This window comes from Acartia tonsa, chromosome 12 (assembly GCF_053477335.1).
Source record: "Acartia tonsa isolate MP-2025a chromosome 12, ASM5347733v1, whole genome shotgun sequence".
Classification (NCBI taxonomy): Eukaryota; Metazoa; Arthropoda; class Copepoda; order Calanoida; family Acartiidae; genus Acartia; species Acartia tonsa.
In genome coordinates, this window is record NC_137271.1 from 30,360,232 (window position 1) to 30,374,585 (window position 14,354).

A 14,354-nucleotide genomic window follows, 5' to 3' on the forward strand; every position below is an offset into this window, starting at 1 on the left:
ATAATCTTGAAAGCGAAAAAACTTTATTTAAGTTTGTAAGACCATATTAAACATTTTATTAAATTGAATCGCTGGAAAGTGTCATGTGTGACGTCATTAAAATACATCTATTATCCATCTCTTTTTTATTGGTTTCCTTTCCCACTTCTACTCTCATTCCTCCTTTTCATACATATCTTTATGACGTCACACATGACACTTTCCAGCGCTTCAATAAATTTTAATAAGAATCTATACGATTTTTTACAAGATGATTCTTAAAATTATAAGTCCCAAATTCATTACCATAGATTATCTAACACAGTTATTTTTATCTAATCTATACAAGTGAGGTATTTTTGGAAAGAGGAATATACATAGAAAACGCTATGTAAATTAGAAAATCCGCAGAAATCTTATTTGCAAGTTTTTTGCAAAAATCTGCAATATTAATTTGCAAGATTTATTTCATGCCTTAAATGACAGATTTAGAAAAAATCTTTTTTATGAAATGTGATTATCTATAAGTTTAGAACATAATTAAGGCAAAAAAAAATCTTTAGTGTTACTTTTTTCACCTTATATATGAAAAAAGCAGTTTCTCACATTTTGTGATAAAAAAAGGTTTAGGAACAAAAAATATGTTTTTTCTTGATGTAAACACAATAATTGGCATAAAATCTATCATCCTAAATGTAAAAATCAGATATAGACTCCTTTTTAGAGCAAATATAGTGCAAAAAGTAACCAAGACATTTATGCAAAGTATGAAAATCTAAAGAAAATAGTTCTTTTTGCTTTTGATATACATATCAGATAAATGTATATAAAATTAGTGATCAAAAACTATAAAACATGTTATAAGTTTTTCAACACTGTCATTGATTAAATTAGATTTTTAAGTTTAAGAATTACCAAAGTAGTGCATAAAAACTCTTTTTATGTAGTAATTAAACAAAATAAATGCCAAAAAACCAACTACAAAATGGCTTACTGCATTATAAAAGACACCTAATTGTTGATTTGAATTTATTTTGTTTAATAACTTAATAAAAAGAGTTTATGTGCAACTTTGGTAATGATTAAACCTAAAAGTGCATTTTAATCAATGATAGGGTTGAAAAAAGTTATAACTTGTTTTATAGTTTTTGATCACTAATTTTATATACATTTATCTGATATGTATATCAAAATAAAAAAGAACTAATTTCTTTAGATTTTCATATGTCTTGGTTACTTTTTGCACTATATTTGCTCTAAAAAGGAGTCTATATCTGATTTTTACATTTAGGATGATAGATTTTATGCCAATTATTGTGTTCACATCAAGAAAAAACATATTTTTTGTTCCTATACCTTTTTTTATCATATATTGTGAGAAACTGCTTTTTTCATATATAAGGTGAAAAAAGTAACACTAAAGAAAACTTTTTTGCCTTAAGTATGTTCTAAACTTATAGATAAACACATTTCATAAAAAGATTTTTTTCTAAATAAGTCATTTAAGGCATGAAATTAATTTTGCAAATTAACATTGCAGATTTTTGCAAATAACTTGCAAATATGATTTCTGCGGATTTTCTAATTTACATAGTCGTTTTCTATGTATATTCCTCTTTCCAAAAATACCTCACTTGTCAAGATTGGATAAAAAAATCTTTGTGGTCGAGATTCTATAACTGTGAGCTAATAGATCTTAAAAGAAAAGTACGTTTTAGAAAAATTTTTCCTCCACAATGTATGGACGTTCTTTTTATATATTGTTTCTTGAGGACTTAGTTTTTGCAAAATTAGGTAATTTAATATTTATAATTAAATACTCTGGCAAACAAAATCCTCTTAATAAATATGTATGTTTACTTTTTATAAGTAGCGAAGCTACTTTTTAATTTCAAATGTCCGTATGTCTATATTTTTTCTCAACTATTACCTAAAATAAGTGTCTGATTTTTTTGTAAAGATTCACATGACTATTAGGAATGTTGTCTTAACCTACTATGTCAAATACTATGTATTTCCGTGAATAAAAAATATATAAGAAAATTGTGATTTTCTCGGTTGCTATTAAAAATAAATGAATGAAACTTTTTGTGAGAATCACAATAAACTTGCCATTTTTTTGATAAACTTGTTTTTAGTTTGTGAGCTTCGTTAGTTATTAATATTTTCATCCTGAATTGCTTATTATTTTTATACATTTTTTTTCATTTTACAGTACATTTATTTGCTGAAAAATGTACTAGCATTAAAATATAAAAAAAACGGATCTACTGCAGTTCACGGTAAGATATTGCTGGTAAGGAATATTTCCAAAAATCTATTTCCAATTTTAAAGGCTGCTAGCTGCCAAACTGCTGAACGTACAGATCATACCCGCAAATCATTTTAAGCGGCCTACAAATAATCTGGAATAACCAAGATCCAATGATGCACAGGGAAAGCTTCACTGAAGAAAGAACCCGTAAAATAGGTCTTTTTCGCGCATTACTCTGCACTGCAAGATAATTATGCATTATTGATTTATGGCTATTCCAGATTATTTGTAGGCCTTCTTATGCCGCTTAAAACAGTGTGCGGGCATGATCTGTACGTTCAGCAGTTTGGCAGCTAGCAGCCTTTGAAATTCATAGATTTTTGGAAATATTCCTTACCAGCAATATTTTACCGTGAACTGCAGTAGATCCAAAAAACACTTATGAAGGATTACAACATCTCAAATCAAAAATAGATGAACTAACGGACAGATGAAGTTCATAAAAAAAGAGAGGAAAAGAAAGACAAACAAACGTTAAATAGAAAGAAAATCACCAAACCTTTATACATAAATACACAGATAAACCTTAAAATAAAGCAACAGGATTTCTGTCTGCCTGTTAGTATGTTTGTACCAAAGGATCTCGCTAACCGCTGAACCAATCAGATTCTCCTTTACAGGGTAGCCTCTCATTGGTTCTGGGAAGGTTTATAATTATTTTGTGGGAGGTTACCGCCACCCTCCCAAAAGAGTAATCGCCCATAGAAGAATTCCCTCTTCCCGTTTTTTTTTCAAATTCAATTTTTATTTAAAATGTAAATGTGGAGGCACTCCCACCTCCCCCCCCCCCAAAAAAAAAAAAATTCCCCTCTGCTATTTTTCTTTTCTTTTTACAACTTAAATCAAAATTGGGTTATTGGATTCATTTTCCCCTCCTCAAGTGCTCCTAGAGGCCTCTAGGGGCCTAGCCGATAGTTCATCTTATAAAGCATGACCTATAGACCAACGGGCCAAGTAAATTATATTCTGTATGATTATTAGTATGGGTAATCTTCACAATAAATGTGCCTATTTATAAAAGAGGCTAAAAACACGTTTATACTGACATATATACAAATGGACGGACGGACAAATCCAATTATTAAGTAAGATTCGCTATTAAAAGCAATTATTTTCTGTATGATATTAAATTAATCCAATTTGTTTAGGATTTTGACTACAAACCATTTTTAGGATTGTGTTCAGAACTTCAAACAGAGCTGAGGTTTAAAAAGTAACCCTTAAATTTTCTCGCCTTGATACTAAAAATACACCCTTACCTAAAGCTTCTACTCCTTCCACCACCCCCCCTCTCGATTTTAGCTAGGTAGGGTGTCAAAATCGTAAAAAAAATTTGTATGCCACTGACTGTAAAATTTGTCTAAATTATTTTTTCAATTTTTTGCTCCGAATTTAATATTTTTAGACTAGTTACAAAAAAGTGTCTGTTCTATTATAGGGCATAATAGATCATCAACTTATAGAGTAGCTTTGCAACTTTTTAGTTTAAAACATAAATCAAATTTTTAGCGCTTGAAAAAAAAATATTTTGATTTATGCAGATTGTGCTAATTAAAAAGACATAAAACATATAGTTGTCACCAGAGAGAGAGGGGACAATTGGCTGTTTATCACAATAGTCCCCAAAGTTTTATAACAACGTTTCTTATCTTAACAGGTTTGGGGATTTCAGTAAATTTTGATTGGTTTGTTCATTAAGTTGGGTGTTCAAACATTTAACCATAAATTTTTTTGTATAGAAGGGATATTGTTGTGTATCATCATTGGTTATGTGCAGTACATGAATTTATCGGCCATTGTCTTATCCATTTAGTTTCCTGAGTTGTCACGCTATTGTTGATGCTGTCATCCTTGTCAAACTTATACTAGTCATACGAACAAGCAAATTAAATTTTTGTTTATTAGTAAATCTTGACATAGATTTTATGAAGGAGGGATGGGATATTGGACTGTAATTTATACAGGTATCTAAAGTTTTATAACAAGTTCTCTTTTTAGTGGTTATTTGGTTATTTTCACTTATTTTTGATTGGTTAAAAAAGGGTATTTTTGTTTATCATCGTTGGGGATATATGTACATCAACCTTAAAAATTTTGGATATAAAATTCAGTTTTTCAATTTTGAAATCTATTCTGAAGTGGGAGGGGAGAAGACAATGAGCGAATAGTTATTTCTCGCATCGTATTATAAACGGCTTTCCGCGGATATAGAATGTACAATTATAAGATTAAAACCAGTTTTTTAGCCCCGTGGTGCCGTAGGCACGGGCTAAAAAAACTGGTTTTAATCTTATGATTGTACATTTTTATATTTGTAGAAAGCTGGATATAATACGATGCTAGACATAGTTTTTTCGTATGGATGAGAACCGGTTCCCATCCATGAATACGAGAATAATAATTAATCTACCCCTAAATATCTTATCTAACATATTTGCTATTGGATATTAAATTATTAGTTGTATCTAATAAGTAAAAACAAGAACAATTATATATATAAGAAGTAAAGAAACGAATAGATAAAAACATTTTGATATTAGTCAATATAATAGAGAATTGTTTGTTAGGCTTATTATGTTTTTAATTATTGTTTTTAATTATTGTTTTTAATTATTGTGTTTTTAATTATCCTGAGTAAATTACATACATTGCGAATTATAATGTGGCTGCACTCAGAAAAATATGCATCTTAAATGACACCATGGAAACTGTCCCAATTTTGTATAACTTTTGCGGAACATGTTCCAGTTACGTCATATTTTTCTTTCCCGAAAAAGAGAAGGGGGGAAGAAAATCTCTTTAAAAGAGATGGGGAAAACCCCCTTTTCTCCCATCTCTTTTTTCTTCCCCCCTTCCCTTTTTTTTCTTTCCCTCTTCCCTTTTTCGGGAAAGAAAAATATGACGTAACTGGAACATGTTCCGCAAAAGTTATACAAAATTGGGACAGTTTCCATGGTGTCATCTTAAATGCTAATATGATTTATGCATATATTCGTAACAAGAAGAAAGAAAAAACGCATTTTCATAAGATCAAGCAATAATCAAATAATCGTTAAAATTGGGTGTTTATCTGTTCCAATATTTAAAGCAAAAGATCGCTGAAACGGCAGATTTTTTTCATTAATCATTTAGATTGAATTTTACTAGGGGTCAGAAGCTGCACGATGCATTTTTTTTTTGCAGCTGCGACTGAAGCTTTGTCTAAGCTGCATGGAAAAGTGCGGCTGGGACTCAAGCTTCTAAAAAGCCGAAAAGGTGTATTTGTTGACTTACAAAGCAACACAACCGGCGGGTCGCATATTACATTGTATTACTGATAAATTTGAATCACGTAACAAATGTAATAAGACATTTAAATAAAAAAATCCTTTGCTTTAATCCTTTTTATAAATTCATCATTTCTTTTCCCCAAAAATTTTGATGATGATTACACAACTTTAAATTGACGATGATATGTTGAAAATATTCATCAGAGCTCGGCAGCCGCCTGTAAGCCTTAGAAAAATCAACCTTTTTGCAAATTTAAAAATCAATTGGAATTCTAAATATGACCCAAATATGGTTATCTATTTTTCAACAAAACAAGGATGACAACATCGATAAAAGCGAGTGTCAGAACTGAATATACAAAATATGAAAATATAAGGTTTGACAAAGTTATATTTAAATTTGTTGCAAAACTTCTTAAATACAGAATTCTGTTTGAGGACATACTGACATTTTTAATACTTACTTATAGAGATGCTTCGCTCATAATATTGTACCTTATTGTAATAGGAATCAGTAATAAAAAATCAGATCAATCGGATAATTTTATCACATAAAAAATTGTTTTAAAAAAAGTAAAAAAAAATCAAAATGTTTACGTACGGACATTCTGGTAACGATTATAGAGTTGCTATGCTTTCTAACTCGTACCTAACTACTGCAGAAATCACCTAAATTAACGAATAAAAGCTAACTATCTCGGACGGACGTACGGACGGACCGACCCTAATTATAGAAAAGCTTTGCTTTTAAAAATTTAAAGCATCCATAAATTGCCTAATACCAACATTATATATGATAGAACGATGTCTGTCTGTTTGTGTGTTTGTCTGTTTGTTTGTAGCGAAGGATCTCGCTAACCGCTGAACCGATCGGGTACTCCTTTACAGGGTAGCTTCTCATAGGTCCCGGGAAGGTTTATAACTATTTTCTTGGGGGGTGGGACACCCCCAACCCCCCCAAAAATGAAAAATACCCCCTCAAAAAAAAAAAAATTTTAAACTATATTAAAAATAGTGGGGTCGACTAACCCCCCCCCCCCAAAAAAAAAAAAAAAAATTGGGTACAATTTAGAAAGCGTAGCAACTCTATAATCATTACCAGAATGTCCGTACGTCCATTTTAAACATGTTGATTTTTCTACTTTTTTAACAACAAATTTTCAAGTGTTTTAATTATCCGTTTGATCTGATTTTTGGTATATTGATTCCTGGGACAAAAAAGGACAATATTATAAGCGAAGCAACTCTATAATCAAGTCCAAAAATGTAAGTATGTCCATAAACATTAGCCTGTTTTTAAGCAGTTTTTCAACAAATTTACCTACAATTTTGATACGACATTTATACATTTATGTTCCGATTTTTCAGTTCAGATACTATACAAGTGTTAATGTCTGTTTGTCCTACCGTTTCAGTGCTTCGCTTTTATGGATGTTGTCATCCTTGTTTTCATTTCATGTTGCTATTTACATTATAATGAAGTATTTAATTTCTAATCATAAAAAAGAAAATTTAAATTTATGATATAATAAATTTAAGAAAACTCTGTTTTAAAAGAATTCGATTTTGGCGACACTTTGTGTGTTCAAATATTGAACTAAAATTGTAATCATATAATAAACCCTTTGGTGATGGTAATGTAAAGAAAAAAATATAATTTAAAAGATCTTTTTAAGATCATTTAAATTATTAAATATTTACTTCCGTTTAAATAGTAATGCCGGGTGAGGAAAATAGATTTATTGAGAAATAGATATGCATATAGAAAACTAGCCAATAGGGAGATAGTTATATCGAGCCAACTCTAGTGATATATATGTATAAGAGTCAAAGCAAAATTGTAAGTAAATTTGTTGAAAAACTACTTGAGTCAGGATAATGTTTATGGACATACTTACATTTTTAGGACTTGATTATAGAGTTGCTTCGCTTATTACATTATACTTTGTTGTCCCAGGAATCAATACACCAAAAATCAGATCAATCGGATGATTAGATCACATAAAAATTTGTTGTTAAAAAGTAAAAAAATCAACATGTTTAAAATGGACGTACGGACATTTTGGTGATGATTATAGAGTTTCTACGCTTTCTAAATCGTACCTAACTATTAAAGGAATCACCATGCAAAATTTGAAAACGATAGGACAATTCTAACATGCCTAAATTAACGAAAAACTAATCATATGATTGAATTTGTTTCGGAAGGAGCCTTACCCCATCCTCCCCTATTTTCGGTTAAATTTTTTTGCCTGTCGTTTTTAAGTTTCTTCATTCTAATTGTTGGTTATTTTATCAATTATTTTTCATCAAATCACTTAAGTAATATATAAATACCAACGAAACAAGGATGACAACATCCATAAAAGCGAAACGCTGAAACGATAGGACAAACGGACATAAACACTTGTAAAGTGTCAGAAGTGAATAATCAGAATATAAATGTATAAGAGTCGAAGCAAAATTGTTAATTTTGTTGAAAAACTGCTTGATACAGGATTATGTTTAAGGACATACTTACATTTTTAGGAATTGATTATAGAGTTGCTTCGCTTATAATATTGTTCTTTGTCCCAGGAATCAATATACCAAAAATCAGATCAAACGGATATTTAGATCACATAAAAATGTGTTGTTAAAAAAGTAGAAAAATCAACATGTTTAAAATGGACGTACGGACACTCTGGTAATGATTATGGAGTTAGTACGCTTTCTAAATCTTACCTAACTATTACAGGAATCATCATGCAAAGTTTAAAATCGATAGGACAATTCTAATATGCCTAAATTAACGAATAAAAGCTATCTATCTCGGACGGACGTACGTACGGACCGACCCTAATTATAGAAAAGCTTCGTTTTTATAAATATTTTTTTTTACGTTATATGTTTTCGTCTGAAACATATTACTTTCGATTTTTATCGACATATTTAGCATTTGACCTAATTAGCACAAGGATGACTAAATTCATCAGTAACATCCATAAAAGCGAAGTCTTTAAACGGTTGGACAAACGAACTTTCATAGAGTTTCATAACTGAATAAGTAGAATTTAAATGCAAAAGTCTAAACAAAATTGTAAGTTAATTTGATGCAAAACTTCTCAATTACAGGATGCTGTTTATTAATTACATACTTACATTATTAGGTCTTAATTATAGAGATGCTTCGCTTATAGCATTATACTTTGTTATCCTAGGAATCAGTATTCAAAAGATCAGATGAATCGGTTAATTTTATTACATAAAAATGTATCTTTAAAAAATTTAAAATTAACATGTTTAAAATGAACGTACGGACATTCTGGTAACGATTATAGAGTGTCTACGCTTTCTAAATTGTACCTAGTTGTTATAGAAATCATCATGCAAAGTTTGAAATCGATAGGACAATGCTAACATGTCTAAATCAACGAAAAGAGCTAACCGTTAGTGACGAACGTAGAATAGGATAAAGTAAGCTATATAGTGGCTCCTCTTTAAAAAAAAAATTAGGTTAATCTAAAAAATCCTCCAATGCAATGTTTTAAGAGAAAAAGATTATTTCGTATGTATATATTATAATAACAATGTATTAAAGATTAAGTTTTAAAGTATTTACCATGTAGATAACTTTGGGATTAGAAAGCTTATAATGTTTATATACCTCTCTCTCTCTCTCTCTCTCTCTCTCTCTCTCTCTCTTAAGATCACTCTAAAATTTTTTAAAGGTTTAAACAATAAATGTATGAGTATAGATGTATAACAAGTGGCTGAGACCCTTTTCATCTGCTAACAAATTAATTTTTATTATTTTAATATTTCCCACGCTATTAATAGATTTCAGAGACCTAATTTATTATCCGGTTAAGGTCCCCGCCCCGTGAGTTGAGTTAGATATAACTCGAGTCTCCTCTATTCTTTTACTTTAACAAAAAAAGCATTATAATAGGACGAGAAGATCCCTTCAGCAGTGAATTAATTTTCCCTTTTAGCCCCATGCTATTATTTAACTTTAAAACCTGAGGAGGAGGGGGGGAGGGGGGCTTTAAAATCCCTCATTAAAAAGAAGAACAATTCGAAACCTATAACATAACTATGACCATAGCACTAGAAGAAAGCATCCTTGAAAAGTAAACCAAATTTGGTCCAGTAGTTTTTGAAATCTTATCTTTGCTTAAACACAGGGACAGACATCAATTTAATATGTGTATAAGGATAATTCATGAGATTAAATGATATTTTCATATCAGAAATCTCATACATTTTTTAGAGTGTACAGAAGATCTAAAAATTCAATATTCCAGAATTCCAGAGAGCAAAACTAAGTAAGGAAAAAAATGCTATATTGCTCTCTACTTTTTATGACCATATCCAGCAGTCGAATGCAAGTGGTACTGGCCTAGTCATGTATGTCCAGCAAGTGCAGCCCTGCTCCTGGAGCATCCTGGTCACCCTCTGGAGCTTAGTGTGTACCTGCACCCAGATAGTGGCCGCTCAAAATGATTGGCAGTTTGTTAAATTAGGTATTTATATTGTAGAATCGCAGCTACCCAATACGTAGATATATAGGTCCGTCCGTCCATCATAGTATGTTAGTATATTATCTGAAAGCATATCGTTTATTGGTGTATATTACTTCAAGTACAAGACTAATCTTAAAAAACTAGATTTTTCTAATTTAAAAATTTTAACTCCTGATCAGATATCCTTTACAGTGAGGCTTCTTATAGGTCCTGTGAAGTTTTTAAAAATATTTGAGGGAGGACACCACCAACCTCCGAAGATAAATTGCCCCAAGAAAAAATGACCCCTTCCCCCTAAATTTTTTTTTTTTAAACTTAAAATAAAAATTGAATGCGTCACCTTAACCTTTCCCATAAGTGCCCCTAGAGGCTTTTAGGGGCGGACCCGCTAGTTTATTATAAAAGGTTGATTGTTGTTGTTTAGATTTTACTGATCAATGCGCATCCGCTTTATAGTTTACTATTTTACAATTTTTCGTATTTTAGATTTATAAGAAAAATTTTTATAAAAAATTGGGGGGGGGAGAAATTTTTTTTTTTTTTTTGGGGGGGGGGGTAGTCGACCCCACTATTTTCATTTTAGTTTTAAAAAGAATTTTTTTTTTTTGTGGGGGGGGTTGGGGGTGTCCTAACCCCCATGAAAATAGTTATAAACCTTCCCGGGACCTATGAGAAGCTACCCTGTAAAGGAGAACCCGATCGGTTCAGCGGTTAGCGAGATCCTTCGGTACAAACACACAGACACACAAACACACAGACATCCTGTTACTTTAGTATAAGGATTTGATTCGTCGATTATCTTTCCTTCTCTAGAATGCACCTATCTTTTATATGAAACAGTTTTCTCAGTTGTTAATTAAGATAGACTGCTGAAAATTTGTATAAAAATTCATGTGACCTTTGAGTATTTATTCTTAGCTTATTTTGCCTCTAATCTGCTAGGCTGTTTGTTCATATTCTTATTTATGAGCATGGTTACTTATTGATGTTGTCATATTTGTTCTCATATTTTAAAAACAAACACAATTTTATCTTTTTATGTTTTATGTTTTAGGTGGAATAATTGATCTACAGTGGAGGTTGGAAAATGACCAATTTCATTTTCAAATAGATTCTCTCAAAGTTGATAGCATAGGTAATTTTTTTTATTTGAAACCGATTAATATCTGGTGGATTAGAACCGGTTCTCAGCCATACTGAAAAAAAAGTTATTTTTAGCATTGTATTATATCCAGGTTTCTATAAATATAGAAAACTGAGCTGGATCTTTAAATCGTTTATAGGTGATTTAAACCGGGGCGATTCATTCAGCGCGCCATCAAATTATTAAATACCAATCTTTAAATTGAAATGGCATGGGCGATTCAGCGCGGTAAGTTGCGCCGAACCGGCGCGGCAATGGTACTCAACTAGTGGCATTGCCGCGCTAAATCGGGGTGATTCATATTTAATAAATAAATAATTTTTTAAAATTAGTTTAATATTTTATTGCAAAACTATCGTGAAAACATTTTATAGTTATTTTTAAAATAAATTTTATATTTTTTTTATATAAAACACCGTACTGACCCAGTTTAAGTTAAAAAATTGTATCGGCACGTATCGATATTTTAGTGAGTGCGCAGGCGATTTAACAACACCGCACCGAAAATCTTATAAAAATCCATGTTTTATAGGCGCGCTGTGGCTAACCACCAGCGCACCTACGGTTCACCTCTGAATCGCCCCGATTCAGCGCACTATAAAAACGATTTAAAGATCCAGCTCTGGATTTGGTGGGAGGGAGGGGGGGGGAGTGCTCACTTTGACGTAAAACATCGTATTTTTTATTGAAATTCACGCATATCAAATAAACACATATCAAATAAAAACATATCAAATATGAATTAATGAAAAGTATAAACTATATCATTTTTATGTAAACAAAATGTAGATTTTCAAATTAATTGACATTTTTCATTTATATATTTAAAGATATCTTCATCAAAGAGTTCTATTGAAACCGCGAAATATACTAGAATTTGATATGATTTTTACTTGAACGAACGTTTTTTTTTAAAGGGGATCCTTAAAAAACAAAGATTTCATAGTTTTTGGAATGGTTAACATTTCTCTACTCCTCCCCCCCCCCCCATATTCCAATCGTTGCAATTTAGAGATATTTAAGTATCTGCAGAATATGCTACACATTTCATCTTCCTTTTTTAACCTTATATTTTTGCTATTTATTTTTATTTTTTTCAAATCTCTGACTTTCACATGAAAGTCAGAGATTTGAAAAAAATAAAAATAAATAGCAAAAATATAAGGTTAAAAAAGGAAGATGAAATGTGTAGCATATTCTGCAGATACTAAATATCTAACTGTTTCATCTAGTCATAGTCTGATTTGTAAATTTTGATAATTAATCAAAATATTAAACATTTATAAACATAACAAGAATATTTATGTAAGAGGAAATTTTTATTTTTTGGGGGGTTGGGGATGTCCTACTCCCCCCTAAGAAAATAACTTAAAACCCCCACAGGACCAATAGGTATATACCCTGAAGAGTAGAATCCGATCGGTTCAGTGGTTACCGAGATCTTAAGAAACACACAGACAGATAGACGGACAGACAGACAGATAGACGGACGGACAGACATCATTCTACTTTGTATTATAGATACTTTTGGAAGTGTTAATGGCAAGAAATAAGAGATTATAGATCTAAAATTGTTTTTGTTTTCGTCTAAAATTCTAATTATTGACCGAAAATTTGAGCTATCTCAAGATGAGTTATGATAAATACAAAAAGTCATCGGTAGAAGTATTATACTTCCCTAACAAGCAGATTCCATTCAGCCTTTACTGAGGTTATTTTCTTCAGACAGTCATCCTTCATACTACTTATCAACACAGATATTATGAAACCTGCCTAAAGCCAAGTGTTTGGAGAAAAGCTTGTGGGCATATCGATTCACTTTGATCAGGGCATTCAATTCAACTATTCCAGTTATATCTTCCCTACCATTTTTTGAAAGGAATAAGTACTCCCCTCAAAAATGGTTTGAAATGCCGAATGCATCCCCAGGTACCAGGGTGGTTGTTAACCCCCCCCCCCCCCAGAATAGAGATACCCCCTCTCCAACCCCCGTCAGAAATCATGAGGGGTAATTACATGCCTTAAGTAATTTTTACCCCAAGGGTAAACATCATGTTACTTTAAACCTAAATATTATTAAAAGCTTAAAATTCATATATTTAAAATTGTCCCAACGTTTCGTCTTTGACTGTACATATAAACTCTGAATTGTAAGATATCGTGATAGACAAAATTTAAAATTTAACAAAAATAAAATTGTTGTTTTATTCATCTTTAATTTAAAATATGTTTTTAAAAATTTATAAAGTTACACTTTTCTTTAATTAGGTCCGTCCGTCCACAGAGTTGAGTTAGACATTTTAGAATATTAATTTCGATTTCAAACTTCTATTACTTTTACTATTACATATATTTTATGAAGATTAACTTTTATCAACGATCTGAAGGGATGAATTGATTTACATGTCTAAAAATAAACACAGCGTAGATAAAAATTATTTGTTGAAAAGATTAACACTTCAAGTTTGGTTCCAACCAATCAAAATTCAATAGAAAAAAAACAAAGCTTATGAGCCAAGGAATAAGAAAACGTTATGATTAAATTTAGGTACCAGTGTAATTTACAGTCTAATGTACCCTTCCAATAACTAAAAATCTGTTAAATCATTATTTTTAAATAGATTTTTTTCCATTTAGGTCTAGCTTATTCCTACAATGATGTTCCTGTTGACGGGTTTATTGTAAGTAGTTTTATTAATGCAGCTACTCTGTAATTTGGGATTGTCCGTATGTTAAACTCAAGTTAAATTACTGTCTTTCTAAATTACTTACTAGGGGTTTTGGGGTCAAATTCGACTTCAACACCCAAATTTTTTTTATTTTAGTTTCAAAAAGAAAAAGTAAAATTCTCCCCCCCCCCCCCTATCCTAAAAAAGAAGCTTTGAGAAGCTACATTTTTAAGGAGAACCATATCGGTTCAGCGGTTAATGAGATCCTTCGGTAGAGACAGAAAAAAAATCCAGTTACTATCAAATCGGGATGTTTTGTCTTCTTTTGCATACAAAAGTCAATGTTGCAATTATTTGTAAGACCCAGAAGAGACAGTGTCTTATTTTTAAATTCTACATATTATAGCAGCCAAAATATTAGAGGAAAAGACGGTTGTAAAATAAAACAAGGATGACAACATCCATAAGTAGCGA

At 31.1% G+C, this 14,354-nt stretch overlaps 1 protein-coding gene across 1 annotated transcript in view; it reads left to right on the forward strand.

Moving 5' to 3' along the window:
• The first annotated feature begins 9,852 nt into the window (after positions 1–9,852).
• LOC145333294 (uncharacterized) overlaps positions 9,853–14,354 on the forward strand; it is a 41,294-nt gene continuing 36,792 nt past the window's right edge. The window contains exons 1-3 of the mRNA XM_080178422.1: positions 9,853–10,067; positions 11,122–11,202; positions 13,849–13,892. Of these exons, the coding sequence (XP_080034548.1) occupies positions 9,950–10,067; positions 11,122–11,202; positions 13,849–13,892 (243 nt within the window). The 5' untranslated portion in view covers positions 9,853–9,949. The remainder of the gene's footprint in view (positions 10,068–11,121; positions 11,203–13,848; positions 13,893–14,354) is intronic.